This window comes from Callionymus lyra, chromosome 6 (genome assembly GCF_982586985.1).
Source record: "Callionymus lyra chromosome 6, fCalLyr1.hap1.1, whole genome shotgun sequence".
Lineage (NCBI taxonomy): Eukaryota > Metazoa > Chordata > Actinopteri > Syngnathiformes > Callionymidae > Callionymus > Callionymus lyra.
In genome coordinates, this window is record NC_141823.1 from 5,299,360 (window position 1) to 5,324,269 (window position 24,910).

At 39.8% G+C, this 24,910-nt stretch overlaps 1 protein-coding gene across 4 annotated transcripts in view; it reads left to right on the plus strand.

The window, feature by feature from the left end:
- shf (Src homology 2 domain containing F) overlaps nt 1–24,910 on the plus strand; it is a 130,608-nt gene that overhangs the window by 97,265 nt on the left and 8,433 nt on the right. For 2 of the 4 annotated variants that reach the window (XM_087793154.1, XM_087793155.1), the window contains 3 exons: nt 7,529–7,681; nt 19,255–19,429; nt 19,499–19,618. In XM_087793154.1, coding sequence (XP_087649280.1) covers nt 7,529–7,681; nt 19,255–19,429; nt 19,499–19,618 — 448 coding nt within the window. The remainder of the gene's footprint in view (nt 1–7,528; nt 7,682–19,254; nt 19,430–19,498; nt 19,619–24,910) is intronic. The other 2 variants (XM_087793156.1, XM_087793157.1) reach the window with 1 other exon arrangement.

Genomic DNA, 24,910 nt, shown 5'->3' on the forward strand with positions numbered 1-24,910 from the left:
CAAGGAACTCAAAAATGAAACTTATATATTTCAACATATTTGTTTTTAGTTTCAATGAGATGAAATGAAATAAAAGGAAATTAGGTTATTAAAGAAAATGACATTTATAGACATTTTGGTGAATTTTTTTGCGTTAAAATGTGGATATTTTTGGTATGTGGATATATTTAAAAGCATGTTCTATTTGTTTTTTAATTATTTTAGATCTGTGTTTTTTTAGTTGTTTTTTTTTACTTCTTTTTTAGTGATTTAATTAACTGTTTTAATTTGTATTATTATTTTATTGGGAGGAGTAGTATTTTTAAATAAAATAAAATCTATGTACCAAATTATTTCTTAGTAGGAATTATCAATAACATTGATATTTTTTCATTATTAGTAAGTAAGTAAGTAGGTAAAGGTGTTTAGCAAAGTGCTTTTCTAGACCAGGGTCACAAAGCGCTTTAACAATCTTATGAATAAAATATATACTTTAAAAGATCGAGACACATGAGACAAACAAAGGAGTCCCAGAATTCTTGCGGCAGAGTTTTAAGGATCGGGGAAATGTGAGTTCTTCTACTAGAGCGGCTCAGAATTCTGGCTGCAGTTTTAAGGATCGGGGAAATGTGAGTTCTTCTACTAGAGCGGCTCAGAATTCTGGCTGCAGTTTTAAGGATCGGGGAAATGTGAGTTCTTCTACTAGAGCGGCTCAGAATTCTCGCTGCAGTTTTAAGGATCGGGGAAATGTGAGTTCTTCTACTAGAGCAACTCAGAATTCTGGCTGCAGAGTTTTGTATGAACTGCAGGCGAGACACATCCTTCTTGTTTAGACACCAAAATAAATTGTTACAATAGTTTAAACGACACAAACACATGGATTATAAGATCAAGATCGTGTTTTTTGCGTAGAGATTTTTCTCAGTTGAAACAGTTTGTGGTCAGTTTTCTTCAGTGTTGAACTAGAGACATGTTTTCTGCAAAAACAACACCCAGGTTTCTCAGGCTCAGTTTGACAGACTGACCTAAGTCACCCAAGTACACATGTGTCTTTACGAGTTTTGTTTTTCTTGTAAAACCTTTTTTTATCCACATTCCGATCCATTAGCAACCAGCGCCTTACGAAAAGATGCTCTCTGATTGGTTGCCCTTTTAGGAACCGATTGATGGCGTCACTAACTCTACAGTTGGAACATATTTCCATTCATGGCTTCTTTGTTTCTCAAAATTAATAGATTTTAACGTTTTAAATCTCATTGTTAAAAAAAACCTCACTTTTCGACCATCATTTTCTCTTTTGTGATCAAAGAAGGAAAAAAAAAAGAAAAAACCTTTCAGTCTCTCTATCTCGTCTCCGTCTTCTCCTCCCGTTTTCATTTTCGGCATTAATGCGCGATCTCTCCGGAGCGAAACCCTGAGCATTGTGGGAGATCTGGGCTGCATAATAGGACACAGTGCGTGGAGGAAGACGAGGGTTTCCATCCCCGACATCATTTGTGATTCGGATCCTCAGGAGAGACGGATGTTCTGGTTCCTCCGTCGTCGACGTAAACATCGCGATCGCCGCCGCGCTCTGAATATTACATGTAATTACGCATGAATTAAACGGCGTCGGTGGGAACAAGCAGCCGCTGATTGATGCGGCCGCTGTTTACCGTGATTAAGTGACTCGTCTAATGAAAAGGCGGGTAAACAAATACCTTCGTTCTATTAATAGACTTCAAAGTTCGCTGAAGAAACGAGGCAAGAAAAGAGGGAGAAATGAAAACTTTAAAATTAAAGAAAAGCATCTTGTAAACAGGAAATGAAGGCTTGTGATTGGTCTGAAGCAAGGTGAAGTTGACCCGAAAGCCTGAACACAGATGTGTTTGTTGTATCCCTTGTTTTGTCTCTGGGTCAAGGTGATCCAAAGGCCCGAAAAAAAAACCAATATGTTTGTGGTATACCTTGTGTTGTATCTGGGTCAAGGTGACCTGAAGGCCTGAAAACAAATGTGTTTTTGGTATTCCTTGTGATGTCTCTTGGTCAAGGTGATACGAAGGCCTGAACACAAATTTGTTTGTGGTATTCCTTGTGTTGTCTCTGGGTCAAGGTGACCCGAAGGCCTGAAAACAAATGTGTTTGTGGTATTCCTTGTGTTGTCTCTGGGTCAAGGTGACCCGAAGACCTGAAAACAAATGTGTTTGTGGTATTCCTTGTGTTGTCTCTCGGTCAAGGTGACCAAAGGCCCGAAAACAAAAACAAATATGTTTGTGGTCTCCCTTGTGTTATCTCTGGGTCAAGGTGATATGAAGGCCTGAACACAAATGTATTTGTGGTATCCCTTGTGTTGTCTCTGGGTCAAGGTGATACGAATTCCTGAAAACAAATGTGTTTGTGGTATCCTTGTGCTGTCTTTGAGTGAAGGTGACCAGAAGGCTGTGAGCAAAAGACATATTTGTGGTATCCCTTGTGGGGTCACTTTGACCCTGATATATCACAAGGGCTAAGATAAGGTTGGTGTTTTGGTCTTTGTAAATTCAGAAACTTGCTCTGAGATGAAATCAAAGAACGAGAAATCAGGAGAATTCAATGGTTAAGCGTCTGAGGGACAACATCACATGTAGCTGAAATCGAACCCGCGACCACCGTGAGCGTCGTCAAACCACTGGTCAGGAATCAGAAGCTTATTTTCCTCCGTCAATCGCTACATGTCACGATCGCACACGATTGGTCGATTCCACTTCATCCTTGAACCAACAAACAGGTCTGTTTGCTCGTGTGGACTCAGGCTTATGGAGATGAGACTCAATATTGATCGGATACTTTTGTTTGTTCTCTGGAAAGATTAGTCTGTGGAGCCGCAGTGAACGTGTGGAGACGAAGCCAAATGAATATTCATGGAGACCAACTTCATGACCTTGATGATTCTTCTCTATCCTCGTCGACCAATCGTTGGACCCGTTGGATTTGACGCTCGTATTTCAAACAACCATCTGTGTGAACACTTATTTTAAACATCGAGCTTTCCAACGAAAAAAGTAGCATGTGCACGAATGCTAACTGTTCAAAATATCAGCACAATACTGAGTTCTATAGGAGGGAGTGAGACGAAGAGGCCACAATCCTTCAGTAGTATGATTTTTAATAGTGTATTTTCATGTAATTTTCATTATGTGAAGGTCAATTTATCTTGAAGGTCAACTAATGTGTAGATTTAAGTGTGTTGTTGTTGTGATGTGTGACTCTATTGTATCATCAGTGTCTATTTTCATTGAAATATTGACATTAGAAAATGATCTTAAGCTCCGCCCACTTAAAACACTTAGTTTTTTCCGGAGATTAAATCTTGTTGACCATAACCACACCCACTCTGTTGTGATTGGTCAAACGTGGAGGTTTGACAACGCGTCATCAATCCCGGAAGTCTCCACCTCCAAGGGACTCGTTGTATAAACAAAGCGAGGCGTGATTGCAGCTGGCTGGAGGAGGAGCGAAGCCATAGTTACGTCATAATGGACTCTCGTAACCTCTCGTTTGCCCAGATTTCAAACTAACTTTATAAAGTAATAAGTTCTAAACATGGTCGTAATTAGGGACTTCAGACTTCAATATTGGGAAAAAGGTTATTAGTTAGTTAGGTTATTTATACAAGTCACAATATTTATTAATTTTAAATCAATTTCTTATAAAAACAACAATTAAATCTTGCTTGGTCGACACATGTATTACTCATGACCCGTGGGCCAAATATAGGCCGCCAAGTTCATTTTATGTGGCCCGTCAGGTTATGTTTATATCCTGAAGTATGAAAATGCCAGTAATTAAGAAAAGAGACAGAGATTATGGATGTCAACAGTTATACAGAGACTTCCGATAAGTATTGATTCTGATGTCCGAGGGAAAGGAATTAGCTGCTCCTGGTTCAAGACAGTAAATGTAAAATTGGTTAAACAAAAACTGCTTAAACTCAAGGTGTGAAAATAAATAAACATAAATGTTTTGCTGCGTGAGAGAAAAGCAGGAATTTTTCATCTCACCTCATCCACATGCAATGCTCCGTCCCAACATGCTAATCCGACGACTGCAGGCTCAACAACATTTAATCCGACAGGCGTTTAACCAGCTGCGTCCAGAGCGGACGATCTCAGAGGAGACACTGGAGAGGGAAGGGTGGAGGATCTGGGATTGAAGACGGAAGGTCGGAAAAGTCGGTCAGACTTCCTGCTCTCGGGGTGAAGAAGGAGCCGTTCTTTCTCCCGAGATTAAAACTCTAATACTCATTTCACGTCGTAGATTGGCGTGTAATTGTTTTTGGAGGGAGACGGCGGCGTCTGCCGTCTGTCGCCCGACGGAGGGGCCGGAGATGTGATTTGGGCCGAGGTGACCGCGATCCACACGGTTACACAGGCGAATAATAGCATTTAGCGCCGCGACGATGAAGGTGGAGAATCGTTTTTTAATGATCCGACCGCACCGGGCCTGACATTGGAAATGCTTTTAAATGACTGATTATTTTGTTTGTTTTAGCCGAACAAATATTTGCCATCGGATGAAAGATTTGCGTGAACAAAAGGTGATTAAATTAGTTTTGTTTTTGTTTCAGAAAATGGTTTGTAGCTTGTTATGCCTTTTGGCGGATTGACCTTTATTGTAGAGATATATTTGAGCCGTGCTGTAAGAATTGTGTGTGTGTTGTTGTGTTGTGTGACTCTTTTGTATCATAAGTATGTGTTTCGCAGTATGTGTATGTTTGTTTTTTCGCAGCCACCGGGTCACCTTGACCCAGCGATAGCACACGGGTTAACACAATAACTGTATCTATAAAGGTCACTCGAGTCAGCTTGGTTCTTTCACGGTGCTACAGAGATTGTCTTGGACTCAAACTGACCTCCAACTGCTCTGTGTCTGGAGTAAGTTTTAGTTTTGGATATTGGCAGAAAACTAACTAATGACTCCCTTATTATTAGTGTTATTGAGGTTGTGATTAGTTGTTTTCTTTGTCTCATTCCAAGGAAGGTTAGTGAAAAAGCCGCAAGTCCTCCAACATTTTCTAGCCTTCTTTAAGCTTAAAAGCTTCCTTCGTCACATTTTTCGTATCTTAAAGAAATGCTTTTGCAAGGCCAGGTACTTCAGCTGGTATTGTATATAACAGTCTATAGGAAAAAACATCATCTTTGGTACAAATTTCAGCACCAATTTTACAATCTTTTATCAAATCACTTTCTTTATTCATTTTATGAAACTTTCCACTCAATTTGTTGAGTTATAAAAGGCCAGACAAGGCCTTGACACGGTAGCTTCAGAGGAAATTGTTGCACTTTTAGATCGAATACTGAGCCCTGCTGAAGTTATTGTGGGCGAGCTAAAGTAACTTGGTCGCAGTCGGTCGTTTATTGACACACTTTCCGGAGAGGGAGCGAAGTTCTGAACCTCAAGAGAGATGAGAGCAACCTGCCAACAACACTCTTCATCGAGATCATTTCCAGAACTAGGTCCACAGTTGGATTTACCAGAGCCTTTCTGGGTTCAAACATGTCCCTCTGACTCTATTTCTGATGATCCAAAATTAGAGGGCTCACGAAAGTTTCTCTAAAACCTCACTAACCTTCACCAGGCTGGTACATATACAATCTACACATTGATCCTGAAAAACATCTTTCTCTGTCGCTGGAAATAATATTTGTGGGCACCTAACTATCTTCTATATCCATTTAAAATCATCTTTTCAATCTGCTTCTCAAACAATACCATTGACCTCACATGACCGGTATGAAGGATGATGTTGTCACTCTGATGTCTGATGTCTCTATTTCAATCTCATGTCTAATCCATCAACATTCCGTGAGATTGATGATTTGGTCTATTCAAAATTAAATTGAGGGCATTGCGATGTTTCCTCGAGATGCAATTCAATTTTGGGGTAACTTGGTGACGACGGCTCAAACCTGGACTGTGTCTGGACGAAGAGGAATCACAGTTGAATACGCTATAGAAGTATTACCTTCAATAAACGTACCTCCATGTATTCACCACTTGGTCCTAAACAATAGCTGATGGTTTGTTTTCGTCATGGTCCTTCATGACATGCTTTTCAAAGTTAAAATTTGGAATTTCTGTACAACTATTTGTAGTATTTAATGGCAAAACTCTTATTTTTTGAGACAAAGGTGCTAATTCAACATTCAAAGTACAGACATAGGTCAGCTGTATTACAGTATTTCTTCTGCTCTTCAATTGGTGCAGTGGCCTGTAAAATGTTTCCCAACGGATGGTAACTTACTCATCAATGGACTGGATTTCAAAGATTGGAAAAGAAGCTCTTGAGCTACGATCTTCTTTGGAGCACTCTTAAGAAAGGCTGGGAAGGAAGGATGTGTTTCCCAGAGTCGCTCTTAGCTTAAGAACATCTTGCACTAAGAAGGAAATGTAAGATGGAGCTGACTCACTCTTCACTGTCTTCTTAGCCTCAAATGCTCAGAGATCAATGTCACGGACATTTATGTCGTTTACTTTTACAAGTAATAAAACAATGCTTGATGAAAAAAGTTTCTGTTGAATAACACGTTTAGGTTTTTCACACATATCTGCATGTATGTGTTTACAATACGACTATGACTTAACCATTCAACATTAGTAACATTTGTGAGTAAAATTAGTCTTTAATACAACATAAAACTCACCTGTTGTATTGACAATAAAATAAATCAACATATATGCAAAAGAGAACAGAAGAAACACGCCTTAACTTTTTCTACAACGATCGTCATACGCCAATGATGCATTCATGAGCGTAGGAATCTTATCACAAAATGAGTAAAGTTTTTATTTTTTTTACTTAAAGATATCATGAAACTGATGTCATTAAACTCAGAGAAGCCAACTCAGAGTTTCTTACGAAGTCTCCTAGTCTTGATCTTAAGGTTCTCTTCAGTTAAGAACGGGTCTGGGAAACAGCCGTATCTTAGCGCTCCTTCTTAGCTAAACCCTTCTTAAAGAGCCTTCGTACGTCCTTGAGAACGATCAAATCTTGGAAAACCGGACAATGATGGTATCATGGAGACCAACATCCCATAATATGCACCCATAATATGTGGAACTTTATAACTTAAGCGCTAAACTAACGTCATATAAGGAGCGAAACCATCAACATCTAGATCCTGTGCTGCATCTCAACATATTTGTTCGACGTCCATACTTTGATCTCCTAAGTCCAGGATTAATTTGTTTCTGCTGACTCCTGGTCTGGTGCGTCTGCTGGTGTTTCTTACGAATCTTCACCTCAAGGTCTCGATCTCCCTCTGATTCCCGCTGTGATTGAAAGTCTCTATCTCTAGATCAGAAGGAAACCGCTGGGGGCGGAATGGAATCTAACTCTCCTCCTTTTGCAGAGCCCATGCTTCCACCCACAGCTGCCACTGATTCTTCTTTAAGCGGCTCTCTTTGTGTAAAGTTTCATGTCTTTTTTTTTCTTTCTCTCTCTTTTTCCTCTCGCCTGCCATTACTTTCCCGATTACTTGTGCCTTCTCCTCGCCTCACTCCACCTGCCCTCCTCCGCCGACCCTTGCAGTAGAGATTACAGTGATCAAGGACCTACCGTGGCCGCCGCCGGTCGGGCAGCTCAACACCAGCCCTCCTCCTCCCGTCGTGGAGGAGCTGGACTCTCCCTCCCAGACATCTCAGCCCTCGCCAGGACAGACGACCTGTGACCAGCACCACCAGGGTGGGTGTTGGTGTTCGTCTTGTCCATCATCATCATCCCTCCCTCATCCATCCCATCCCATCGTTCTCTAATCCTGCCATCAGTCCCTCCCATCATCCGTCATTTTGGTTGTGCCTTTAACATCTTCGGTTTTCCCTGAAGTGTGAAATGTGTTAATCATTTAAAACACAACACTAGAGTGTAGGAATAATACATGATCTACTGAGTCTGTCCTGGTCTGTGACAGTTGCAGCAAATACCACACAGTGATGGATGTCGTACGGTGTATTTTCAATCTCTAGAGTTTACAGAAATACAATCCGTTTGGGAACTACTTTGTTCATTGCCTCCGTCTAGGGGGTCATTTGTCCTTTGCTATTCAGGCTGTAGTAATTAGAATATATACATTTTGTATAAATAATTTGGTTAAAGTTTTCAGTTATACATGCTTCTTACTATGAAATATTACTATATTTTACAATAAGCACTTTCATGTATCTTTATTACACAATTTGCTTAAAATATGTTGTAATACAACTGTTTGTTGTAGTTGATGTATAAGTATTTTTGCTGACATTCCTAATATCTTGTTTTCACTTAAATGAGTATTTTTATGAATTGTTTCAAGATGGTCCAGACAGTGTCCCTTAATGGATGGATGGATGGATGGATAGATAGATGGATGGATGGATGGATGGATGGATGGATGGATGAAAGGATGGATGGATGGATGAAAGGATGGATGGATGGATTGATAGATGGATAGATGGATGGATGGATAGATGGATAGATAGATAGATAGATAGATAGATAGATAGATAGATAGATAGATAGATAGATAGATAGATAAATGGATAGATGGACTTTATTAATCCCTCTGGAGATTTCCTTCTGGAAATTGGGTTTCCAGTTCAAAGCAGACGATAGTTTCATAAATTAATTCAATGAAAGATCATTTTCACTGAGGGTGACATCTAGTGGTCTTTAAACTGTATCGTGATACAGCATCAGCTGCTTCATCAACATGTGACTACTTACAAGCTTCCTAAGACAAAAGGAGTCAAACAAGAGTTCTTAATTTGTTTTTGGTTGAACTGGATCAAAATATAAGAGCTTTTATTTCAAACCTCTTAGTGAGATAACTCTTGGTATGATTTCACTTTTCACATTTGGCCCCTGCTTGTTTTAACTTAGACCACATATGGCCCTCTTAGAAAAAGGTTTGGACACCCTTGGCCTCGGACAAATCAGGTACTAGTTCGTCTCTGTTTGACTCCGGAAGTCTTGGAGAAGATTCCAAAGACCCTTCGCTCCCATTAACGATCCATCGATGAGTCGCGTGAGGACGGATGCTTGATGGACATAAAACACATCACAGTAGATATTTTGAGAAAACTTTGACACTCTCTCCCATAAATAGCTCCACAGACCAGCCACGAGGAATAATAAGTGTGTCTTCCATCTGGTTTGAGTTCCCAAATAGAGGACTCATTAGTTTTAATTGTGCTGAGCCGCCTGCTTCTGTTCAAACCCCCACTTCCTCTTGTCAACATTCTCTCAAAAACTCCCTCCGACAACAGCTGCCGCGCAGGAATCTGTTGAAACTTCATTTCTTAACGCTAGACGCACCATTACAGTGTCGCTGGACCAACTGGACGAGAAATTTATCTCCGCTTAGCATAAAGGCATCTGTTGATCCGTCCGAGACGTAATTATCCGGCGAGCGAGAGAGAGAGAGAGAGAGAGAGAGAGAGAGAGGGAGACCTGGACCAGAACTAATGCCAGGACTGGGATTTCCCCGGCGGATCGGGAAGACGTTGAGTGAGAGCGTGTAAAAGGACGCCTCTGTGCTCCGTGGGTGAGGACAGGCCCCGAGAAATGATATATGTCGGTAAATCCATGGGAACAGCTTCAGCGATGTGATCGGGCGTCCGGCTGTAAAGTGATCTCTGGGCGTCTTTTTTTGGGGGGGTGAAGGGTCACGTCGGCCTCTGTGACCCTCGGACTACAGTCGGACCCTTAGATATGACTTGAAGTTTGGGAAGAATATGAATAAATAATTTAAGAAGTACACAATGTTGTGGTGAAATAAGTAAGTAAGTAAGTCATTTGTATTTATAGAGCGCTTTTCCAGACCAGGGTCACAAAGCGCTTAAACAATCAAAACAATATTCAATACAATACATACTTTAAAGGTCAAGATAATACGGAGAACAACACAGGAGTCTCAGAAAATCAAGGAAAAGCCTGAACAAATAAAAGTGTCTTAAGATGTTTTTTGAAGGAGTCAGTAGATCATCAAACACAGAGATGGTTCCAAAGCTTAGGAGCAACAGTCTGGAAGGATTTCTCTCCTCTGGTCCGGAAGCGTGTTCAGGAACCATCAGTAGATTCTGATCCACAGACCTCAGAGCCCGAGCTGGGGTGTAAGTCCGGATCAGATCATTGATGGAAGGTCTGACCATGAATAGATCTGAAAGTAAGAACCAGAATTTTAAAATGATCCTGAAAGAAACTTGCAGCCAGTGAAGAGTTTTAAGGATCGGAGAAATGTGAGTTCTTCTACTAGAGCGGCTTAGAATTCTGGCTGTAGAGTACTGCAGGCAAAAAGGAAGTTTAATTGATATAATCACAGTTTCTCTGGGTAACGTTAGTAAAATAAAACGGGCGACCAAACCTCTTGGACCACATTTATAAAGTCTCTTTGGTTGACCTTGTAATGAGGAAGTCTACAACTTTTCTAAATGAAGGTCCGATTTACAAAGAAAGCTGTGTAGCTGTTGCCCCAGCATTCCCACTAGTCTTACTTTTAAGGGTTCCTCACACATTTCATTTTAATGTAGCGACTGGAGCTCAGTTGTCTTCGTCTTCATCTTCGTCCAAAAGGACACTTAAAAACATCCAAATACTTCCGTACTGCTCGTCTGTAACGTCCATCTTGGATTGAAGCCTCAACATTAGGAATTGTTCCTGGAAACATTAAATAAGTCTATGTTTCAAGCTTGTTTTTAGTGAATGTTGCTTGACTAGTATGCTAAAACTTGCAATGTGTTTTAATGAGGAAAGACGTCGGCAGGAACTGAGACACTGATAGCTTCTGCTACAAACAAACTTAAAATATTGACTTATTTCAGCTTCAATACAAGATGGACGTTACAGTCGAGCAGTACGGAGGTATTTGGATGGGTTTTTTTTAGTGTCTTTTTGGACGAAGATGAAGACGAAGACAACTGAGCTCCAGTCGCTACACTAAAATGAACAAACAATTTTGTCTATAACTCTAAAAAAGTACAGATTACTCTGAAAATAATTCCATCTCTTAGCCGACATGAGGGTGAGTAGAAAATAAGTGAAGTTTGAACTTTGGGTGAACTATCACTTTGAGCTAAGATTGTTTTGGGTTGTAAGTGACAGTGTTTTGTTTGAGTCTTTTAAAGGTTTTTAAGTGTGTGTCAAATAAAAGGACGTAGACACCGTCAGCACCAACAGAAATAGTTCCGTTTTATTCTCTTATTAAGTCCAAGGGAGGGGTGTCAACGTCAGTCATGACTGTTGTTTTTACACCAGTGGCCTCCACAACCACGGGTCTAGTCCTGGGACCTGTCCTCGTGGTATTCGTTACCAAGATAGACCCAAGATTTTCAGTGCAAAACTCTCATCTGAATATGAGTGGAAAGACTTTTGTCTCAGTGTCACCTCATAATTTATGAATTGATTTTTTCACAAGTGAATTATTCCGCCAGCGTGTCTCGCTCTATTCTGACGACAAAAGGTTTAACCGATCAGGGGCCACTGAGGAGGTCGTACTTTTGTCTTCCGTCTCACAGAAATCCAATCAAGAGTTCCACCGACCGTTCCAGTCGGCTGGGATTTACTGTGGGGATCGAGATTCCTCACAGTAAATCCCAACTCGACGTTTACTCTGTGGATTTCCCTACAATTCCTAAAGCTCCCGAACGCACCGTCTATGATTGGTTGGTTAGAAATAAGAAGCGCTAATTTTGGAGTCAAATCTGGCCCAGTATGTCATTATTCGCCCACAATTGATCCCAAATTGTATTTATTTGTTCATTTGAATGTCATATTGTCAGTTTAAATCATATGTATGTGAAAGCATCAATTAAAAAAAGGGAAAATCAAATAAAAAAAAAAGACTAATAATTAACGTAACTATAACAGGGCAGCAACTACACAATGAACTCAAAATGTAACTCCAAGAAAAACACACTGACGCTCACAACATTTTTAGTTATATTATATATAAATATACTAACATACACAAATATACACATACACAAGCTCACACACACAGACATGCTAACCCACACATATACTAACATAGACATATAAACTCACACACAGGCATACATGCACACAAAAACATACACATAGTAATACACACAAATGGAAGCTATTGAGAAAAAACGCTAATATTTACATATAAATATTTATTTAAAATATTTTGAGAGGTGCATAGTTAAAACAACGATAACATATTAAGAATATGTCTTAGTTCTAAGATCTCACACCCATTTTGAGTCATTTAATCTCAACATCTGGAAGCTATTGAGCAAAAAACACTAATATTTAAAATAAACATTTATTTAAAATAACTTTGAGAGGTGCAAAGTAAAAACAACAATTACATATTAAGAATATGATTTAGTTCTATGATCTCAAAGTGATTTTCAGTAATTTAGTCCAAACATCTGGAAGCTATTGAAAAAAACACACTAATATTTACATATAAATATTTATTTAAAATGTTTGAGAGGTGCATAGTAAAAACAATGATTACATATTAAGAACATCATTTAGTTCTATGATCTCAATGTGATTTTGAGTCATTTCATCCCAACATCTGGAAGCTATTGAGAAAAAAACACTAATATTTACATTTAAATATTTATTTAAACTATTAATGAGCGGTGCATAGTAAAAACAACGATTATATATTAGGATTTAATTTAGTTATATCATCTCAAAGTGATTTTAAGTAATTTAATCCCAACATCTGGAAGCTATTGAGAAAAAACAACAATATTTACATCATTATAATAATCTTCTCTTTAACTGCCTTGAACTGTAGATTTTCTACATACAGGTTAATATTGGAAACAAGACATTTTCTCCTCTTGAATGATGGAGTTTGACGTCCCTGTTCTCGAGCGAGACGTGACAAACGGAGAGTAAATAAACGATAGACGCCGGATTAAAGCGTGTTTTTGACACTTTTATGTAAAGGCGAACCACGTGGTCTTCCTCCCACCTCCCTGTGATTGACAGCTCAATCTGATACAAAGATTCCATTTGCAGAAGCTTTTGGCGAAATCCACAGAAACATTCTTTTGACTTTTTTTCTTTGTGCGCTCGTGTTGTTGCGCTTCCTCTCGGGCCTTTTGTTCTGCCGGCGGCCAATCACCTCGTCAATCTCCCGTCAGCGGCGTCTCGGGGAGTAAATCTGCTCCCTCGCCTCCACGTTCAGCCTCTCGACATGACTGGGCGAGAGTTAAGACCCCGCCGAGAGGAGGGGAAATCAAAGCCGACGTCGCTCGCAACGCCATAAATAAGAAAAAGCGTCGGTTCCTTCTGTCCCGGGTTCTCGCTCTGCTCGGTGATTCTTTTTTTCTTCTTCTTCTGTTTGACAGCAGAGGATGATGTGTTGAGAGGAGACACTCAGGTGGAGAGGTTCGGGTTAATCGGGGTCGGACGACGACGCGACGGACACGAGCCGAGGTCGGGCCGAAGTCTCGGGGGGAGATAAAGTGGAGATGAAGCAGATGTGGCTCGTTGAGTTCAGACCTGTTTAATCCACTTATGGAAGCAGCAACGATGGTGTTTTTGAGCACTTTAGACAACGTGTTGTGGTCCAACTGTCGACTGTTATCTAATCGTGAAAATGAAGTCGACACATATTACGCTATAATCATGATTATCTTGTTGCTTATTTACTCATCAGATGCATATTTAATATTTATTTCTAGACTTGTATGAAGTTTTTTATACTTCTAGTTGTGTGTTTAATCCTAGTTTTGGATAAGGTTGTGTTGTTGTGACCCTTAGCAAGTAAGAATAATTTACCATTGAGATGTTTCTTCTGTTAGTAGTAGTGATGTGTTGATGAAGCTTCATGAAACAGTGTCATGTTGTCCAGAGGTCAGTAGGTGGCGCCATTAGCTTAAAAATGATGTTTCATTAGAACAGTTGTTCAAAACAAAGGAAAATAGTGCAGAGACGCCATCAAGTGGAAGATAATGACACTGTTTCATGAAGCTTCATCGACACATCACTAACATCTAGTGGACTCTGAAGATAATGACACTGTTTCATGAAGCTTCATCAACACATCACTACCATCTAGTGGACTCTGAAGATAATGACACTGTTTCATGAAGCTTCATCGACACATCACTACCATCTAGTGGACTCTGAAGATAATGACACTGTTTCATGAAGCTTCATCGACACATCACTACCATGTAGTGGACTCTGAAGATAATGACACTGTTTCATGAAGCTTCATCGACACATCACTACCATCTAGTGGACTCTGAAGATAATCACACTGTTTCATGAAGCTTCATCAACACATCACTAGTTAATAGTAGAAAAATTTAAACTACAATCTTCATATAAAAATAGAATATTCATGTGAAAATTATCTACCAACTCGACTAGTCTTTCTTTTTGTATATAAAACCAGGTGCTTAAACTAAGTTTATAGTTTGGATACTAGAATCCATAATAATAGTAAAGTAGTAAGTAGTAAAGTAATAATAATAAATAAAATAGATAATTAAATGATAAATAATTACAAACTATAGAAATGTATATTATTTGGGCTTGGAAAAAAATGACATTCATAAGTTAGTATTTAATTGTTTTCTATTACATTTATAGCTTAATTAATTTAGTTTAATATGTATTTCATACAATATTTAAAAATAAAATTGCAAAATAAATAATTTATTGTAAAATACTGAAACTATTAGTTGAAAATGTTTTTTTTTTCCAATGCTAAAATAAAAATAGCAAACTAAAATATTTGTTCTGCTATAAGATAATAAAAACATATATTCATCACATTACACTTACAGTCAATTTGATCCTGATGGTCTCACACTTATTATTTAGTTTGTTAAATTAAATCATCTGCCAAAATGATTCTTTATTATGATTTTTGAGGATTGAGTCACAAGATGAAGAAAAAAACATTTTAGGATCAATAGTTTCACTGAAGATTCATATTTGAGTTTCAAGTTAAACCGAAGAAAGACTCGTGTCTTGATCTCATCGGCCTTCATCTGAAACTGTGATGTGACCTGCAGACGAAGACTCGACTGAATCCTTCAGCTTTGACGAGGATAAGTGAAGCAAACATCTTCTTTTGTCCCCGCGGTCAGTCTCCATGGCAACGCCGTTCATCATCCTTTTCCTTCTCGTGCGACTCTATGTTTTCTCCGCCTATAGTTCAGACCGAGTGGGAAAAAAAAAGTACATTTCCTCGGCGTCGGAGGTTCTTCCAGCCGAACGCTCCGGTTTCATGGCGGCTAATCTCCCCCGTGGCAGGAGCGTTATTTGGCAGCAAACATCAGACCCGCGGGAGGCGACGCTCCTGAACACGATGGCGTGTGAGGCTGGTTTACACAGCTGTCACGCCGCCGCGCTATCCTCGCCGTCTCGGCCGAGTGCAGACGCAGAGATAACGGCAGTCATTTGGAGTAATCACTCGCAGGAGTTCATGTTTGGAGGAGGAAGTGGGCCACGGAGTTCAAGGTCCGTCAGATCGCAGTAGCGGGCAGGGAGGGGGGGACACCCTGGACAGCTCTCCGGTCAGTCACTGCTCATTCTGACTGTAAAACTCTTGAGACATGTTTAAAAGTTTCATGCTTCATTTCTGTGGATCAAATGTTACACTTTTGAGAATCAAGTTCCTTTTTCAGGATCAATATTTTTTTCCAGTTTCAAGAATCAAGTTCCTCGTGCGGATCGAACCTCACACAAGAATACACCAGAGAAATGATTTTGCATTTATTAATCATGAATATTTGAATACTTGTTGTGTTTGGTGTTTTTTCAGTTTCTACTCCGAACATTGGTCAGAAATAAATACATTTTAATTTCCCAAAGGAACCTTTCTTATGGATTAATAAAGTACTATCTATCTATCTACCAACCATACTACCTACATAGTATACATACAGTACCTAACTACCAATAGTACCTTCCTACCTGAAGCACCGACCTGCCTACGGTACCCAAGTACCTATCTACCCATGTATCTACCTACATACCTACAGCAAATACCTACCTAACAATCTACCTACCTACAGTAACTACCTAACTACAGTACATAACTACCTACCTACCCAAATACAGTACCTACCTACAGTTACTACCTAACTATTCTACATAACTACCTACCTACCCAAATACAGTACCTACCTACAGTAACTACCTAACTGCACTTCATAACTCCCTACCTACCCAAATACAGTACCTACCAACAGTAACTACCTACCTAATAATCTACCTACCTACATTAACTACCTAACTACATTACATAACTACCTACCTACCCAAATACAGTACCTACCTACAGTAACTACCTAACCTACATAACTACCTACCTACCCAAATACAGTACCTACCTACAGTAACTACCTACCTAACAATCTACCTACATACCTACAGTAACTACCTACCTACAGTAACTACCTACCTACCTACATACAGAACCTACGTACCTACATACCTACCTACAGTATATACCTGCTGACCTACCCACAGTCACTACCTAACTGCACTACATAACTCCCTACCTACCCACATACAGTACCTACCAACAGTAACTACCTACCAACAGTAACTACCTACCTACAGTAACTACCTACAGGAACTACCTACAGTTACTACCAACAGTAACTACCTACCTACAGGAACTACCTACAGGAACTACCTACAGTAACTACCAACAGTAACTACCTACCTACAGTAACTACCTACAGTAACTACCTAGGGGTAGACCCAGGAAACTGTAGCGTCAATGTCGTCCATTGGGAATATCTCTGTGTTCTGCCAGAAGCTTTGGGAAAAGACAAACCTAACTTGGGCTGAGCAGTGATGATGAATAATACTTTGTTGTATTTGACCAGGTTTTCTTTTGAGGATCTAGAATCCTGTCTTTCAACCGACAGTCTTGTTTATTCATATCATCTACAACAACTAGTAATGGGCTGGTAAAACGACATGAAGTGTTTTTTATTCATAATTCCACAGCCCACTAGATGGCACTCTCTGCTCTTTGAACTACATTTCTGAATCCTCAAATCTTTTTTTTTTAAACTGAGGGCGCCACTTACAGAGCTTTAAGAGATATGACGCTACTACCTGAAGCTCCATCAGACCATAACTACCAACAGTGAGTCTGTTATGTTGTTTTGATTGTATTGTTTTATTTGTTTGTTTTCAAGCAGCTGTATAAAAACTTCCCTCTAATGCGTCTTCATCACCTCGTCCATCTTTGTGTTACGACCACGACAGCTCGTGTCGGTTCGCTCGTCGTCGCGGCAGGCGTTTGCGTTCCCTGGCGTTGATTGATTGAAGCTGTTTTTTTCGTCACGTGGAACAAGAAAAAAATTCTTCACAAAGCCTCATTTGTGAGAAAACCTCGGCACTGGAACTGATAAATGCTGCTCTTTGTTGACGTGTTAGTCAAGATTGCCGTTTTCTCGCTTCGCTTCCCGTCGTGTCGGACGTGATAATTAAACGCCAGACACACACCGGTCGTGATAAAGGTCCTTTCACAGCCTTTTTTTTTTTTTATCAAGATCTCTCTGCTTTGACGTGGGACCTCAAGGCTTCTCCTTTCATGCAGTTCCTACTGGTGTTTTCTCAGAGGAATCTGTCAGTGCTCGCTGAGAGACCGGGATCAAGCGAAGGCTGCGGCGTCAATTAGATGGATGAGTGAGGAGGAGAAGCTAAAACACACACAGATGACTCCACTTCACATCGTTTACGTCGCCGCTCTCGCGTTATCTGGACCGAACCGAGCGCTCGCGGCTGACCTCGGGCAGTCAGGGAAGATAACGGACTCACCGTGAGAACGCCGCAGATGCAGTTTAATGTTCAACCCGGAGAAGGTTTGTTTCATGCGTGCGAACGGAGTGTGATGGGTCTGGACCAGGGGTTCAAACTTGTGACCTCCGTTTATATGTCTACGTGTCTTTGAGTGCAGGCAGAGCATTAGACTTTAGACCTCAGACGGATTCTAACTCAACGGTCTAAAACTCACCCAACACTTGTTCTCCAACATACCTCTTTGTCTCACTCCCTCTCATAGAACTCAAGCCTGCCAATGCGTAGTGGGATTTTCACCGCCATCATGCTCATGTCACGATGACAAAATAGTCTTCAAACTTATTTCAAATTGAACTCACTTCAGAACTTATCCCTCTCAGTGAACTCAATGCTGCACCTGCCTTCGCGCAGTGGATGTTTACCACCATCATGCTCATGTCGTGATGACAGAGTAGTCTTGTATAAAATTACATTCAGACTCACTTTGTTTCTTAATAAACTCACTCGGCTAACAAAACACGCAGTGTCTCACTCCCTCTCAGTGAACTCTTTGTGGCACCTGCCTGCAACCAGTGGATTTTCACCGCCATCATACAAATTTCATAATGACAGGATAGCCTTCAAACGTATACATAGACTCACTTTGTTAGTCAATAAACTCACTCAGTTTACATGACATGCAGTGTCTCACTCCCTCTCAGTGAACTCAATGCTGCAGCTGGATATTTACCGCCATCGTGCGCATGTCATGATGACAAAATAGTCTTCAAACTTATGTAAAATTACATTCAGACTCACTTTGTTGGTCAATAAACTCACTCGACTTTAAACACACGCAGTCTCTCACTCCCTCTCAGTGAACTCATTGCGGCACCTGCCTGCGACCAGTGGATTTTCCCTGCCATCATGCACATGTCATGATGACAAAATAGTCTTCAAACTTATATACAATTACATTCAGACTCACTTTATATCTCAATAAACATACTCGGCGTACAACACACGCAGTTTCTCACTCCCTCTCAGTGAACTCATTGACGCAACCGCATGCGTTTAGTGGTCATTTGCTGCCATTGTAGGCATTGGAAATGTTTTTTTATTTTTTTTATTTTTAGGATTTCAGATGTGATTGATGTTCATTTCGACGTCCATTGAAGAGTTTGTTTGACAGCCTGTTGACTCTTGATGCTTGTGTTTGCTGGTTCTACTGCTACCGTAATGACTGTTGTATGAGTGCAAACATTTTGTAATGATTTGACAAGACGAACCGTCATAAGTTGTCGTCATTAAAGATGCGTAATACTGTGTTAAATCCACATTACTATGAAGTTACTAACATTTATCGTATTTTTTTTCAAACAGAACTGCACATTTTTCAACTTCTTTTTTTCTTTGTGCACTTTTCTCTGTTTCTTTTCATCCTAAAAAAAAAGCACAAATTTGATTTAACCTGAAATGTTTTCGCTAACCTTTTGCGATGTCACTAATCTAACGCTAGACACTCTCACCCACAGTTCAGTTCGACAACGCGGAGAAGTGTCGTATGTCGCCCACGAAAGACGGGAAATGTCGCCCCCTGCAGCGACACTCCAGCAACTGCCTGGTCAACACCAAGATGGCGACCCTCGACCCTTGCAACTCGTCGGTCGGGGAGCGCGTCGACCCCGGCCTGCCGCTGGAGAACCAGTTGTGAGTCCCCATGAAAAACCAAATCCAATTTTCGTGAATTTCTACGCCTGAACGTTTTTTCGCCTCCAGCTGGTATCACGGCGCCATCAGCCGGACCGACGCCGAGTGTCTGCTGAGGTTGTGCAAGGAAGCGAGTTACCTGGTGAGGAACAGCGAGACCAGCAAAAACGACTTCTCGCTCTCCCTCAAGTAAGAACTTTTTTCAGTGACATTACGATCATCATCATAATCATTTATCCTGGCTACACTGATATATCGTCACTTTTATTTTTCACGATACTATTAGATATTCAACAGCACTGTTTGATTTTTCGCTTTCCAATCAAATTTTATGTATTTAATAGTTATTTTATGTGTTTCAAATGAATGAATACATTGTTTTATTTACACATAACTAGTATATATTCACAGCGTTTGTTCATTTTTTTGTTGCAACTAAACTTCCGGCCACTAGTTGTCATTACTTACGACCCTGAATTCCAGTGAGATCCTGGCCATGACTGAGGATGAGAGGATACAGTTACTCTTGCAGCTTTTAAAGATGATGTTTGGACATATTTTGGTTTGAAAACAAATGAAAGCAGTTACGACTTCATCAAGAGTCATGTGGTCTGTAAATACTACAACACCAGAGTCAAGTACTGGACAATACTACACATATATCCTTGTTACTACACTATCACAACACCAGAGTCAAGTACTGGACAATACTACACATATATACTTGTTACTACACTATTACAACACCAGAGTCAAGTACTGGACAATACTACACATATATACTTGTTACTACACTATCACAACACCAGAGTCAAGTACTGGACAATACTACACATATATACTTGTTACTACACTATCACAACACCAGAGTCAAGTACTGGACAATACTACACATATATACTTGTTACTACCCTATCACAACACCTGGGTCAAGTACTCGACAATACTTCAAATATATACTTGTTACTACACTATCACAACACCAGAGTCAAGTACTCGACAATACTACACATATATACTTGTTACTACACTATCGTCACTTTTATTTTTCACGATACTATTAGATATTCAACAGCACTGTTTGATTTTTCGCTTTCCAATCAAATTGTATGTATTTAATAGTTATTTTATGTGTTTCAAATGAATGAATACATTGTTTTATTTACACATAACTCGTAAATATTCACAGCGTTTGTTCATTTTTTTGTTGCAACTAAACTTCCAGCCACTAGTTGTGATTACTTACGACCCTGAATTCCCGCGAGATCCTGGCCATGACTGAGGATGAGAGGATACAGCTACTCTTGCAGCTTTTAAAGATGATGTTTGGACATATTTTGGTTTGAAAACAAATGAAAGCAGTTACGACTTCATCAAGAGTCATGTGGTCTGTAAATACTACAACACCAGAGTAAAGTACTGGACAATACTACACATATATACTTGTTACTACACTATCACAACACCAGAGTAAAGTACTGGACAATACTACACATATATACTTGTTACTACACTATCACAACACCAGAGTCAAGTACTGGACAATACTACACATATATACTTGTTACTACACTATCACAACACCAGAGTCAAGTACTCGACAATACTACACATATATCCGTGTTACTACCCTATCACAACACCTGGGTCAAGTACTCGACAATACTTCAAATATATACTTGTTACTACACTATCACAACACCAGAGTCAAGTACTCGACAATACTACACATATATACTTGTTACTACACTATCGTCACTTTTATTTTTCACGATACTATTAGATATTCAACAGCACTGTTTGATTTTTCGCTTTCCAATCAAATTGTATGTATTTAATAGTTATTTTATGTGTTTCAAATGAATGAATACATTGTTTTATTTACACATAACTCGTAAATATTCACAGCGTTTGTTCATTTTTTTGTTGCAACTAAACTTCCGGCCACTAGTCATTACTTACGACCCTGAATTCCAGTGAGATCCTGGCCATGACTGAGGATGAGAGGATACAGTTACTCTTGCCGCTTTTAAAGATGATGTTTTGACATATTTTGGTTTGAAAACAAATGAAAGCAGTTACGACTTAATCAAGAGTCATGTGGTCTGTAAATACTACAACACCAGAGTCAAGTACTCGACAATACTACACATATATACTTGTTACTACACTATCACAACACCAGAGTCAAGTACTCGACAATACTTCAAATATATACTTGTTAGTACACTATCACAACACCAGAGTCAAGTACTCGACAATACTACACATATATCCTTGTTACTACACTATCACAACACCAGAGCTAAGTACTGGACAATACTACACATATATACTTGTTACTACAGTATCACTATATATCGTATTGCTGCCCCTGTATTGCAATACTTCAATCATATATCAAGATTCTTGCAAGTACACACCCCTCATATGTAGCAGTTGATCGTCTCCCGTGGGCCCCTTTAAACGCTCTGGTGTCAGGGCAGGTGAACCTCGAATAACCTCGAATGGCCCCAAAGATCTGCCGACCCAAGCGTTTCTCATCCACTCCCGCTGTTCTCAGCGGTCAATTTCAGCCAGTGGTAGAAGTGCTGATGCGCCCGAACCGTCTCCCGTGGCCCTCGCTCGCGACCCCTCCCGACCTTCCTCTGCGTCCGGCCGACGTCTGAAAAGAGCAGCTTTGATTGGTCGTGCTCGCCCTGGCATTTAGGCTGGAGGTTATTTCGGCTCTCGACCGAGTCACATTACATCCCCTTTGATGGGAGGATGGTCGGGATGCTGGTGGTTTCCATGGCAACCCTGTTTTTTTTATTTTTATATATATAAAGGTACCAGATATGAATCTCTGTTGACAGATTCTCTTTTCACAGTCGCTTCTTTCCTCGTGGTTTTCTGTTGGAATGCAACAAGATGTGGAAAAAGCTTCTACATGTTATAACCTGATGCTATACAGCAAATGATTATTTCAAATGCGAACACTTTTTATTTATATTTAGTCCGTCCCTACTAGGCCGGGTCGTGGGGGCAGCAGCTCATGTTATGAGACAAATATACGTATTATTTTTTCACATATTCCCATTAAGATTATATTCAAGCTAAGCTTTCCAAACACAGTACAGTCAAAGTACAGATTGGAATCCAGTAGGATTTGGAATCCTACTAGTAAAGATTGGATATTGCTACTGAACTGGGATCTTAATATTGATTTGGGTTAGGGTCAGGGTTTTATTACATCAAAATAACATTTTGATGTAATCCAAATTTCTCCTATTAGAATTTATTGTCCTGGTAGAATTCCTATTTGTCCTAGGCTGGAATTGGAATTCAAATATTCAGATCCCAGTTCAGAAGTACGATTCCTACTTGGAATTCCAATCTGTACTATTAGGATTCCAGATCCTACTAGATTCTAATGAATACATTTGTTTAGCTTCTCTGTTTATCCTTTTTTATCTCTTTTAGAAAATGACTTAATTTTCCATAGTATCACAATATATGATTAATGAGAGTCATCGTGTGTCATTAGCAGCTGCAGTAAATTGACCTGATCGTACTTCTCATCAGTAACGAAACCAAGGGAAGTTTAGAAGATGATTCCAAATGATGTGTTGCAATTCAACATATATGCTGATGACACATCGGTCGCTGAGTCCAGATGATCCTTCCTTGACTTTCATTCTTGTGGTTTTTCTTCAACATACTGTGAAATATTTTTCAACCTGAACATTTTCCCGCAACATCGCTCACTCCCATATTGTAGCGCAACCATTTTTTCTACGTAGTATCGTCTGCATCCCTTTTAACAGGTACATTGCATTTGGTGGTAGCAGTCATTGTCGACTGCTCTCTAACTTGCTCGAACTTTGTCTGGTTCCCTCTCAGTGAACTCATCCCTTCTGCTATGGTGGACTTTCACTGACATCATCTTATTATGATGCACTTCTCAGAGAGATCCTGAAACTACCAGAGTCTCCTCAATTGGCGTTTCTTGGAGGTGGTTCTTCACTGAGTCCCTGAGAAACGCCCTGGATACTAGTGATGGTCTGATGAAGCTTCATGAAACAGTGTCATGTTGTTCAGAGGTCAGTAGGTGGCGCCATCAGTTTAAAAATAATGTTTCTTTAGAACAGTTTTTCAAAACAAGGTAAAATAGAGCAGAGATGCAATCTAGTGGACTCTGAAGATACTGACACTGTTTCATGAAGTTTCATGAGACTGTCAGTACTGAATACACTTTACTTTTATAACTTGTTTCCTGTCCGAATGATCTTGTCATCAGTGGTACCGCGATATAAAGTGGATCACACAGGATTAAATCCTATTATTGTAGCTCGGATCTCTCACTTCCGGGTTTAGTGACACTCGGGGCTTATTACCCTGAAAATATTTGTAGATTCTTGTTAGTGTTCTCGTCTTTTAAATCTCTCAAATGCTGCTTTAGCAACGTCAAATATTACTTCAGTCACTCACAATGTTGCTAAAAATATCCTCCATTACAAAAAAAAAAAAAAGACTTGCTTGTGGATCCTTGATGAGTTTCTGGAAGAGGCCACCCGGGAAGCACCCGCCAGACAACAAAGTGCCTGTGATGAAAAAAGCTGCCAACTGAAAGACGGAGCGATTTGTACGTATCCCCAAAATTCAGCTGAAGCGAGGGGTTTTACTTTCATGGATTCAGGTCAGACTGTCTCGCCGAGCACAGACGAGCTCTGCGGGAAAGTAGAACGTATCACTTCACTTGAGCTGTTCAGGAGGTTCTTGTAGACATCTTTTACAATCATATTTACAGGTGAATAAAAGCCTGATATTCTTACTATACAACACATGACGGTACAAAAGGTATTAGTACGAGAGAAAAAACATGCCCCTGATGTGAGTTGACACCTGATAGTGATGCATCTACACCAAAAACAATAATCAAATTACAAACACTAAGAGGTTCAGAGATGTGTAGAGTGAAGACTAGTTCCCTTAAAAGTGTCTTCAGATGTTTCTTGAAGGAGTCAGTAGATCATCAAACACAGATGTTTCTTGAAGGAGTCAGTAGATCATCAAACACAGAGATGTTTCTTGAAGGAGTCAGTAGATCATCAAACACAGATGTTTCTTGAAGGAGTCAGTAGATCATCAAACACAGATGTTTCTTGAAGGAGTCAGTAGATCATCAAACACAGATGTTTCTTGAAGGAGTCAGTAGATCATCAAACACAGATGGTTCTTGAAGGAGTCAGTAGATCATCAAACACAGATGTTTCTTGAAGGAGTCAGTAGATCATCAAACACAGATGTTTCTTGAAGGAGTCAGGAGATCATCAAACACAGATGTTTCTTGAAGGAGTCAGTAGATCATCAAACACAGATGTTTCTTGAAGGAGTCAGTAGATCATCAAACACAGATGTTTCTTGAAGGAGTCAGTAGATCATCAAACACACAGATGTTTCTTGAAGGAGTCAGTAGATCATCAAACACAGATGTTTCTT